This window comes from Macrosteles quadrilineatus, unplaced genomic scaffold (assembly GCF_028750875.1).
Source record: "Macrosteles quadrilineatus isolate MER2022 unplaced genomic scaffold, UCM_ALF_1.0 Scaffold_7__1_contigs__length_78375512, whole genome shotgun sequence".
Classification (NCBI taxonomy): Eukaryota; Metazoa; Arthropoda; class Insecta; order Hemiptera; family Cicadellidae; genus Macrosteles; species Macrosteles quadrilineatus.
This window is the reverse complement of record NW_026542600.1, coordinates 4,237,903-4,250,259: the sequence shown is the minus strand read 5'-3', so window position 1 is coordinate 4,250,259 and position 12,357 is coordinate 4,237,903. Positions and strand designations below refer to the sequence as shown.

At 34.7% G+C, this 12,357-nt stretch overlaps 1 protein-coding gene across 1 annotated transcript in view; it reads left to right on the top strand.

Moving 5' to 3' along the window:
- The window catches only part of LOC128998532 (ITG-like peptide), a 95,931-nt gene that overhangs the window by 70,841 nt on the left and 12,733 nt on the right, over nucleotides 1–12,357 (top strand). Inside the window, exons 2-4 of the mRNA XM_054424704.1 lie at nucleotides 287–444; nucleotides 4,328–4,454; nucleotides 11,226–11,369. Coding sequence (XP_054280679.1) covers nucleotides 289–444; nucleotides 4,328–4,454; nucleotides 11,226–11,369 — 427 coding nt within the window. The 5' untranslated portion in view covers nucleotides 287–288. The remainder of the gene's footprint in view (nucleotides 1–286; nucleotides 445–4,327; nucleotides 4,455–11,225; nucleotides 11,370–12,357) is intronic.

Here is a 12,357-nt window from a genome sequence, read left to right as displayed (position 1 = left end):
TTTGTACTCGCTGGTCTACTCATGGTCGCCGCCCAGTCCTTGTCCCCAGCCCATGCCTGACAATGTCAGCTGATGTGTGATTGTTGTTACAGCCATGTTTGTGCTCGCTGGTCTACTCATAGTCGCCGCCCAGTCCTTGTCCCCAGCCCATGCCTGACAATGTCAGCTGATGTGTGATTGTTGTTACAGCCATGTTTGTGCTCGCTGGTCTACTCATGGTCGCCGCCCAGTCCTTGTCCCCAGCCCACGTCTGACAATGTCAGCTGATGAGTGATTGTTGTTACAGCCATGTTTGTACTCGCTGGTCTACTCATGGTCGCCGCCCAGTCCTTGTCCCCAGCTCACGCCTGGGGTGGTCTCTTTAACCGCTTCAGTCCAGAGATGTTGACCAACATGGGCTACGGTGGCCACGGTAGCTTCAGAGTGCAGCCGTTTTTACAACAGGTACCATTTTACTTTAATAATGCGTAGTACTTTAATAAAAGTAGAATCATAGCCCACCGCCATCGACATAGCCCCTGGAATTTCAATTATGTTTTTAACTAAATTGAAGCTTTCTCCGTCAGCAGTTCAAGGCATATGTTTTAAAATCTTGTTACATGTTTAATCTCCAGGCTTGTTGTTTTGTAAATTACACTTTGATATCAAATACAAGAGATAATACATACATTTTTGCTCTCCGTTTTGCTCTTGTAGACGAGCATCATCGACTACTCCTGTAAGTTGCATTTCGCTCATTTTTTCAATGTACAAACAAAGGATCTTTGCAATGTTTAGAATACGACATAGTTAAACACTGAACTTTGCTGAACAAAGGATACGAAGGGGAAAAGTTCAACTGTTGAAATAATATATCTTTGACAAACCTTTGCAAGTTGGACTATACGAAGTATTAATATGTCTAAGAGAATCGATCCTTGATGAATAATTTACCGACACATATCACAAATTAAGTTCCATATTGTAACAACAATTCCAACAATTGTTTACAGTATATTCTGTTTGACATTTGACAATGAAAGGTTTTCACCACGTCAACAGAAAGTACTGTAGTAAGTAACCAATGTTCAAAATGGAGTTGAAGAAGTCATCAAATATCACTCGGAGATCTTTCAACGTTTACAAACGTTACGTTAACCGATATTTCCAAGCAAACATCAATATGAACCTCTACCAAAACATTTTACTGAAAAAAAACTTAAGGAAAATAAAATCACTTTGTGACTCAATTCCAAATCAGATTATTTCAAAAATATTTTGCGTTTTGTATTGTGACTAAACTTCAGTCCAACGCCTGAAGTTATCGATGACTGGTCAATCCGAGGGAGTTGGTCTAACTTGTAGTTATAGTTTAACCATAGATTAACTAATATAATGTTCAAATGAAGATATACGTACAGAGTGTCCAACAATGAAGTATTAACGTATAATTTTATATTATTTGTCCATTTATGCACCAACCATTTAGAAATTCGACAATTATATAAATTAAGTTTAAAAAATAATCCTGCAAAAATTCCAGCTATCATTTGTAATAACAAAATAGAACAAAGTACTTTTCAATCCATAAATATTCAACCCCACATTGAAAGGGGTATTTGCAATCGGTAACGACCAGTAAATTAGGTTATTGTTTCCTTTCTTCACAGCAACCAAACACTTTGTACATAAAGCTATCAATCTTTCATGTCAAAGTTGTAAAAACTATTAAAAGCTTTAAGGATGGAACAAATGCATCTGGTGGATAAATGGACAAAGATAAAACCACGCAACGAGGTGGATTTGTGCATTTGTGATGGGACGTGCTGTGGTAAATCAGGGAACTAAAAGTCCCTCGCCGCCCGAAGGACAAAAGGAAATTGTGCAGGATTCCATTTCCCACGCAATCTTGATAGTTTTATATTTTAAAATTAATACTTTCCTATAGTTTCAGGTTTGGAATTGTTTCTCATTGTCTCGAATGAATCTGCGTTATATGAAAATAAATGTTTCATAATTTATTTTCAGGTTCCTGTTCGACCCACGTTTATTTATTTTTTATTTCGCCAAAGGAGCGGGTAAATAGCTGATATCTAACTATTTATTTACAGTCTTACAGACAACTATAAATTTTAAACTTTGAACTTTAAACCGATGAAACAAGGATAATAATTCAAGACAAATGTATAAAAAAATAATTTTCTATCGCATGAATGTAATTTCAAAGAACTATTTTGTTTTAACAGTAAACTGTTTTAGTTTAAGGTAAAATTCACAGCCGCTGTACCTTCTCGATAGCTTACTTAATCGTTGATGTAAGGTATTAACGGGATCATGGTTTGGACCGTTCTCTTACAAGAAAGGTACTAATGGCGGTAAAATGCACAACATTTTATAATATGAAATTAAAAATTGTGGTCAGTGATAAAAATGATTTGATTTTTTTCACAATGTGTATCAAAATAAGACATTTGTTATAAGTGACACATTTAAAAATCTATTATAAAAATCAAACCATTTTAAGAAGAACTGTTGACTCTCAATGAGTATAAAATAATAACCAAACTCTTAAAACCTTTGAACTGAATAATTATAAAAACTGTATTGTATGTACGAACTGAAACATCGACTATTTCGAACACCAAGGCACAATTTTGCTCTATACATGGTGGAACAATGTGTTAAAACTTTGGACTATATGTGACCAAAGTGTACAAAAGACATTTCCCCCAAACTCATCAACAACGGTCAACCCACTTTTCTCCGATTCGAGTAAGAATTCTCCTCACAAGTTTTAGGTTGATTTCTTTTTAAATTTCTTCTTCTTATTCTTCTATTCATATCGTATGTAAGTAAACTAGTAAAAATTATCCATAACTGAATAAAACATTTTGTCGCATTTATTATTACGGTTCGTTTGAATTAAAACACAATCCTTCAATTTTGAAAACTTATTACTAAAATGTTTCCCAATCATAGTAAATGAATTAATATCATAAGGTTCAGTGTAGTTATCAACACTGATGCCACCATCGGTGTCCTCAAGGTATAACATTGTCTCGTCACTACTTGGCGAGCTGGACGTAGACGTTTCGACTGGTTGCAGATGGCCATCTTCAGGCCATTAACGAGCGTCAACTTTTGTTCAGTGTTGTTGAGCGACGCACGCTGTTGCTGAGTTGAACTAATTCTACTCTATTTCCTCATAACTTAAAACAATCTCTATGAAATGTCATACACGGTTAATCCCGAGTTAATAATATTAACATCGGCATTAAATGTATAAAACACTATTTGGAGCTTAAAACATAATTTTACTCGTCTTAAAAGTTTGAATAGCAGGAAAGTGAAGTGAAAATTGCAAAACCGAGGTGAAAGTTTAAAAGTCAGAATATCCGGCTTAGTAAACACCAAAGGAGAAATGAGCCCGGTGCTGAATAAACTTCACCAAGTCACTTAAGTTTCACGACTCGAGTCAGCCTATTTTTCTATGAAGCAATGTGCGGTAGCGAACTTAGTGCTCATTTTTAGAGAAAGAATCACCTTTTTTCGGATATTGAATAAGCTTCCATAAAGCTATTGAAGCTAAACAAACCATGGTTTGAAAGGTAAATTAATATCTGAATCATTCTATAAACCAATTTCAGCAAAAAAGGTAATTAGGTTTTGCTTAACGATTTTCAAAGTCTTAGGTCGTTTTATATGAACTTTGTTCTCAAGTAGACTTTTTTCTGAGTATTGGAATGCAACCAAAATTTAACTTTAAAATTGCACCGATGTAGATATAAAACTTTAGTTACGTCGAGTAGGTATTGATGTGTAATGGTATATAAAGAACTTTATTGTAAGGATAATCTGATTACATACACGATATTCTATCGGTCTAACGGTCACCACCTCTTGTTCAAAGCGCCCAAGAGACATTTCAAGAGCTGCAAGAGATTGAGAGGGACCCCGAGCAAGACTGCTACGACCTGGAGTGTGTCGCTATGTATACAAATGGGTGTTTCTGTTACAGAGTCCTCGAGAGACATTTCAAGAGCTGCAAGAGATTGAGAGGGACACCGAGCAAGACTGCTACGACCTGGAGTGTGTCGCTATGTATACAAATGGGTGTTTCTGTTACAGAGTCCTCGAGAGACGTTTCAAGAGCTGCAAGAGATTGAGAGGGACACCGAGCAAGACTGCTATGACCTGGAGTGTGTCGCTATGTATACAAATGGTTGTTTCTGTTACAGAGTCCTCGAGAGACGTTTCAAGAGCTGCAAGAGATTGAGAGGGACACAGAGCAAGACTGCTATGACCTGGAGTGTGTCGCTATGTATACAAATGGTTGTTTCTGTTACAGAGTCCTCGAGAGACGTTTCAAGAGCTGCAAGAGATTGAGAGGGACACCGAGCAAGACTGCTACGACCTGGAGTGTGTCGCCAACGACCAATGTTGTCCTGGACAAGTCTGCATAATCCTGGATAGCAGTAAGTCATATTCGATATTGTTGTTGTCTAGTATGATACTATGGTGTACATCCGTATCTTTATTCAAGTCGATCCCAAATATCAAGAGCGTTATTTCTTTAAAATTATTTGGGACCGTAAACCGTCCTTTTAAATAATATATAATTCTATTTCGATTTATTCTGTTTTATACTATCGTTAAATTGTAAATTACAATTTATTCAGAAACATATTGTTTGCTTGCTGTTATATTAAGTTCATGCTCGCCTGGATTTATTGTACGGGTAAAGGACACACGGTTAATGGAATTAATCTATATTATTTTTATGACGACAATACGTACCTGAATTAACTCTTATTATAAATGATAGGCTACATATTTATCAATTACTGTTGCGGGGTCACGTATTTGCTAGGTGGAACGTCAGCTGTGCTTTGTAAATAGGTGACTATTTGTTTAAACTCTTACAGATCGTATTAAGTAAAAAATAACCACACCTTGGATTAGAGAGCAATAATTACTCCTTCGTAGAATTCCAAAACCAGTGCAATATGTTATACAGTTGTACATATGCCTCAAACCATGTGGTTTCATAGGACGTAGTTTTAAATAACTGGGACTTGTAAGATGTGAGTTTATATAGATTAGTCATATATAACATGTTTTCATACAACAAAGTTGTTTACAGTTTGGTTCCATACAACGTGTTCTTATACAACAGGTTTGAATACAACGTGATCTTTTCTCAAAGAGATGTGGATTTCCATGGACACAGTAAGAAAGGATTTTAGTTTGAATGTCTTCTAAGCGTCTTAGTCTTTTTAGTCTCCAATTCTTGGAAAACTCCTTAGAATTTCAAGCCTTTGCATCATCTTCTGATATTTAAAAAATAGTGTAAACACCAAGGAGTTGCATATGTACTTACTAGCTGCGTAGAAAATATCTCGAATTCCAATTTACCTGGCTTGATTTAAAATAAACATTCCCTTAAAAGTTGTCACATTAATTCATTATTTAAATAACATTAATTTTAATGAAAACTCAGGTTTGCTGCTACCGGTAAGGTAAAATTAATGTGTTTTCTTATTGAAATGTTGATAGCATAGTATGAAATTAAAGAATCACTATTTTTAATTGATATACATCCTTAGACAAGCAAACTCCAAACTAATTCTTTTCCTCCATAAGAATAACATGAGATTTAAATTTACACTTATTTGGAATTTTCTCCATAAGCGTCAGGGATAAGAAAATTCTTCGATATATCAAATTATTTTTTATGTTTACAAAATGGTTTAGAAATTAAATGCAAAATTTTATGTTTTGGGATAAAAATGGGAAAACCCAATTTTGACCGATAAAACACCGTTCCCGTAGTCCGAATTAACGCAGGTTTACACGTTTGTAGCAAATTTCATCAAAATTGGACCAACGCATACACACACATAATGTGTATATATACTATGTTATACTGCCAGGTCTTACCACCAGACCTTCGGTAACATCTTATTCCCCATAAGGGAAATTCGCTAAAAGAGAAATAACCACCAAACAATCCCCATGATGTAAATACAGTAGTCGTGTTATATTTCCAAACAGAATATATAATCAATATATAATCTCCCTGCGATGATCAGAGCATACAATACACAAGAGACATCAGTTTGTTTGTTTCCATTGTTGTTTTCACCTTATTTACAATCAATAGCTATTAGGGAATTATTTCAGTATCTGAAAGTCCTGCACAATTCCTCTATGATCATAATTTTCTGTGCATTTGCTATCATATCTGACGTATTCTATACCCTTTTCGAACATATGAGAGTAAATACAGTACATACAATATAACCAACAGTGAGAGTAGTTTTGTACCGACGATACAGAATGAAGACATGTTGTAAAGTACTCCTATCGAGTTTGTAGTCACAGCAAGTTCCGAAGCAATATATTTGGTGTTTCACCACCTTCATTGGTTTATCGGAAGCCAAGATATCAAGTTTTACGTTGGTGCAAAATCAACGTCATGTGAGGGAAGCGCTCGTGCGAAGAATTTCATTTCGGCTTCGACGTCGCATCTACGTCAATAACATATACGGGTCCATTTTATTTGGTCCGACCTTGGTGCCCCACAAAATGTGAGGCTAAGGGGTAAGAAAATGTTAAATAAATGATCAACCTATAGATATCATACACTCAAATGTGAATGGGCCTAAATTTTGCCTAGATTTTCAGCACTGCTTAGTTTATTTGGAAAGGTGTAATTTGTTTTAATTTTAAAATGTTTTTGAACTTTTTAAATGTTGCATTATTAGCATTATTATCACAATATGTAGGTCTACATTATTTTTTTATGTTTCATGATTTAATTACTTGCAAAATATCCCACACTCAAAGCAGACCACTGGAGAATATCATCCGGAGGCTATATGCTACAGGCCTGCGGTGGGTTGGAAAAATCAACAAGAACAACTATATCAGCTTCAAACTACACTGTATAGTGTATCAGCTTTTTACACACCTAAATTGTATCAACACTTTAAAGAATAGCCCAACATTTGAATTATAATCTACACATGTGTAATGCTAGTTAAGAATAAACCGCACATAAAGTGTCTAATATCAAGTTGCCTTAAAATTGCTGAGAGAATAATAAACCGTATGAAATGAGCCTCTGTTTACCACCTGTTTATAGCAAACAAAAACGTCAAAAACCCGTTTTGTTTCTTAATTACTTCATAGTTCCAATAATAAAACGTTTCACAATACTTGAAGGTTACATATAACTGTATAAAGTGTGAGAAAATATAACTTTATATAATCTTCTGATCCAAACTAATAAAGATGTGAGTATTAGGTATTAGGGAAGAGGATAATATGGATGGAGCCGTGATCGAGAAGATAATACCTAGCGTTTGTGTCAGAGATGTTTCTTCCGATTGAAATTCTGGATTGAATAATTTATATAAATCATGAAACGAACCTGTTTACACGTTAACTGCGCGTGAACGACTAGAACGAGGAGTTGTAATTGTATTTCGTCATCTTTATACATTGTTGATATTTCATCACTGTTAGACGGACTTTTAAACGAATAACGCTGAACCAATGTTTTAGTTTTCCAGCAACGTAATTGACTCGAATCGTTTAATTAAATTAGTTGGTTTAGAGAATGTTTATAAAACATTATAAAACAATACGTTTATAATGATATTCCATATTGAATGTTCATTTTAAAATGGAAATTATTGAATTTATTGCAACAGACCGATTTTAAAAGCTTATGTTATACGTACATATATATTACATGACTATTTATTCAATTGAGTCATGTATGTTAACCTAAACGGGGAAAATGTCCCGATGTTAAATTATCATGTTTACAGTATTCCTAACAGTAAACCTTATTTTGGGAAGTGATATCCTGGTCTCCTGATCATTTATATCCTGGTCTCCTGATCATTTATATCCTGGTCTCCTGATCATTTGTATCCTGGTCTCCTGAACATTTATATCCTTGTCTCCTGATCATTTATATCCTGGTTTCCTGATCATTCATATCCTGGTCTGCTTATCATTTATATCCTGGTCTGCTGATCATTTATATCCTGGCCTCCTGATCATTTATATCCTGGTATCCTGAACATTTATACCCTGGTCTCCTGATCATTTATATCCTGCTCTCCTGGTCATTTATATCCTGGTACCCTGGTCATTTATATCCTGGTCTCCTGATTATTCATATCCTGGTCTCCTGATCATTTATATCCTGCTCTCCTGGTCATTTATATCCTGGTTTCCTGATCATTTATATCCTGGTCTCCTGGTCATTTATATCCTAGTCTCCTGATCATTTTTTCCTCTCTCTCCTCTGAATCCCACACGTGTTTACTCTTTTCCCTTCTTAGTTTTTGTAATTATTTTTTATGGTCATGTTTATTATTCAATTAATTCATGTTTATTCCTTTATAACTGCATGGTTGGTTGTTAACTATGCATATGACTATGATATGTATATGGAATCCATATATTTTCATTAAACCAAAATATTGCAATTTTTTTAGATACATTTGTTTTTTGTTTTTTTGTACCTCAATAATAAACCCTCATAAAATCAGAATATTTTTTGATGACCTTACATATCTAGATAAAAATTATAAAAAAAGATAATTAATAAGGAAAAGAGCAGAATAGAGTTAATATTTAGAATTAACTTTATTTCTCCCAAATCACCATAATAAACATGTAAACAAATTTAGGGTTTATGGGAAAGATAGCCCGAATAAATTTATCACGAAACCGATTAACGCTGCTCGAATTAAAAATATAGAAATAATAAAGAATTAAAATATATCATCAAACAGTAGGTTTGCCCCAGTAGGTTTGCTCGGTTGTTCAACAGGCGTGTTTTTAAACACGTTTATGCCTTAACAGGGCAATTTTCGAATCCCTTTTCTAGAAAGCTATATTTTTAACGTCGAGATTACGAAATGTAGGAAACGTTTTTATGTTTAAAAAAACAATCAAATGATTAATTTAATTTTGAACTTGATATAATATTTGTTATTCTCAAACATATATATATATATAATATTTTATAGAAAGTTACAAAAATTAAATGTACTGTAAGACAAAAATGGATAACATTGATGCTACTACAGGGACGAGTGACTACCGCAAACATTGCCCTATGTCGTGACTGTGGAGCTTCGATCAATGATATTTACAAGAAAATCTCATAACTTGTCTTCCTTCGTCGTTTTACCTTTCGAATTCACATATTTATGTCCTATATCCGTCCTAAATGTTTGTGTATTTAGCAAAAAAACCAAATGCTGTGAACATTTATCCGTGTATGGTGAAATATACAGACTTTATATTCAGTAAATATCAAAATACAGCGTAGGAAAAATGCATAGAAAACGAAATATTTAATCCTCACTGTAGTATTTATTTTAAATTTATTTTGACAAATTTCAATAGTGTACCTGATCTATTTCGAGTATAATGTTTTAGCAAGTGTTAAAATCTATATTCGTCAATCTGCAGTGATAAATGTTTTTTACATTTTATTTTTTTAAATATTGTACTTCCGTGTGTATATCCTGAATTGGTGCCTAGTATTATTGCTTGAATAATATTGATTCTTGATTTTAAAAAATATTGTAGAAAAAGATTAATTGTAAAGATTTCAAATGAGAAAGTCGTCCAAAACATTGGCTTGGAGCTGAATACATTCTTATTACTCTGATAAAGTGACGCATTTTGGAAATAACAAACTGTTTCCTCCAAAACATGACACAGCACTCTTGCATATCATTAATATACAACGTTTGAATCCTCGTGCGACGCCTGAGTTGTAAATTGGAAATGCTTTGTTATTTTCAACATTCCTGCAAGTCCAACAGTGTGATATTGGTCAACAAGTGCTATTTCTATGCACAAAGATCTTAAACATTGCTAACTCACAATGTTCATATTTGACATTTGAGAATAGTTAAGTGATAACTGATTTATTTTGTTCATTATTATCCAACCCAACTAAAACAGCGGAAGCAATTGTCAGGTAAAAGTAAAACATAGAAGCTACATCCTCCCCTTTTATAATAGCAAAGTTTGGACCAATGTTCAAAGTTTGGCTTCCTCCAACAAACATTTGTCTAAGGTACGAAGTTCGGGTTTAAGTGAAAAATAATATGGTCGTTAAGTTTTACAATGCACTTATAGAATTAATGTAATCTTGTTCATTTGCAAAAAAAAATTTATAAATTATTTATACTAATCTGTTTTATACTAATCTCTTCCTTTAACATAATTCCTCTTTGGCGTCAATCTAAGGTCCATTATAAGGGATAAGATGTGTAAAAAGATTGTAAAAATGAAAAAGAAGGTTACCAAATTATCTTATTTTCGGCAAAGTGTGATACAACATACAATTTGTGTTCGTTTTTATAAATAATGCGACAATTTCTGCATAAGAAGATGGAAATGTATAGATGTAAAATATGATAGGATACACATTATCAATTAAATAATGCATATGGTCACTGAGCTCATAAATAGAGGTATATTAATAAATATTATATAATTACATCTATATAATATAAGGCAATAAATTAATTTAATATTTAGATGCGACGGGTTCACACCTTACAGATAGTTAATACCAATACCATTTTTTTTTTCATTTACTGATTTAAACAAAGGAAGATTAGTTAATGTTTTATAACTAAATAAACTATAGGTAAACAGTTTCCTCATATCTAGCCATTATAGAACTGTTTCACTCTTAGAAATTATGTTCACATTTGTAGGGCGTAACTATTTATCTTTCGCTTTACATGTTTGAGAGGTTTCCCACCCAGAGAGAACTTTTTCCACCCAAATATTTCAGGACAACTTGTAACATAGTTTCGGCAGTCAGCTCTGATATATATTGTCTAACACGTGGTATGCTAGAGGGGTTTTGAATATTTCAAGCACGAATGGATAATATTAACTTAAAATAGATGAAAAAGCTATGTGTTAAAAATACTTAAGATAATGCAGACTAGTTGAAGAAGTTCAAGAATGTCAGAAAGTTGACTAACAAAAGGATTTTGTAATTGTCAGTACTATTTTCGAACTAACAAAATTCATAGTAGTAACCTATACATGGAGAATAGGGTGTTTTTTTTAATAGCATAGAGCATTTGTCGAATTATTAGATTGTCATCAGGTAGTGTCCAAGGAAATAATTTGTCTATTTTTGGAGGATGTTGGCAATTAAAACTTCTCCTTTCACCTGTTTGTAGATATCGGCCACTGTGTGTACGTGTTTGGACTGAGGTTGGGCGAGTTCTGTCAGCGGGACAGTGAGTGTGAGACTGGCCTAGTCTGTATGCATACTGGAGACACACGGTCCTGCCAGCCAGCTGTAGCTAGTCGCAAACAATACAGTGAGTATCCATGCATCTATTATCTACACACATAATACAATAAGTGAGTGTGAGACTGGCCTAGTCTGTATGCATACTGGAGACACACGGTCCTGCCAGCCAGCTGTAGCTAGTCGCAAACAATACAGTGAGTATCCATGCATCTATTATCTACACACATAATACAATAAGTGAGTGTGAGACTGGCCTAGTCTGTATGCATACTGGAGACACACGGTCCTGCCAGCCAGCTGTAGCTAGTCGCAAACAATACAGTGAGTATCCATTCATCTTAACTACACTCGTGTCTAGATCTACACACATAATACAATAAGTGAGTGTGAGACTGGCCTAGTCTGTATGCATACTGGAGACACACGGTCCTGCCAGCCAGCTGTAGCTAGTCGCAAACAATACAGTGAGTATCCATGCATCTATTATCTACACACATAATCCAATAAGTGAGTGTGAGACTGGCCTAGTCTGTATGCATACTGGAGACACACGGTCCTGCCAGCCAGCTGTAGCTAGTCGCAAACAATACAGTGAGTATCCATGCATCTATTATCTACACACATAATACAATAAGTGAGTGTGAGACTGGCCTAGTCTGTATGCATACTGGAGACACACGGTCCTGCCAGCCAGCTGTAGCTAGTCGCAAACAATACAGTGAGTATCCATGCATCTACTACCTACACTCGTGTCTAGATCTACACACATAATACAATAAGTGAGTGTGAGACTGGCCTAGTCTGTATGCATACTGGAGACACACGGTCCTGCCAGCCAGCTGTAGCTAGTCGCAAACAATACAGTGAGTATCGATGCATCTATTATCTACACACATAATACAATAAGTGAGTGTGAGACTGGCCTAGTCTGTATGCATACTGGAGACACACGGTCCTGCCAGCCAGCTGTAGCTAGTCGCAAACAATACAGTGAGTATCGATGCATCTATTATCTACACACATAATCCAATAAGTGAGTGTGAGACTGGCCTAGT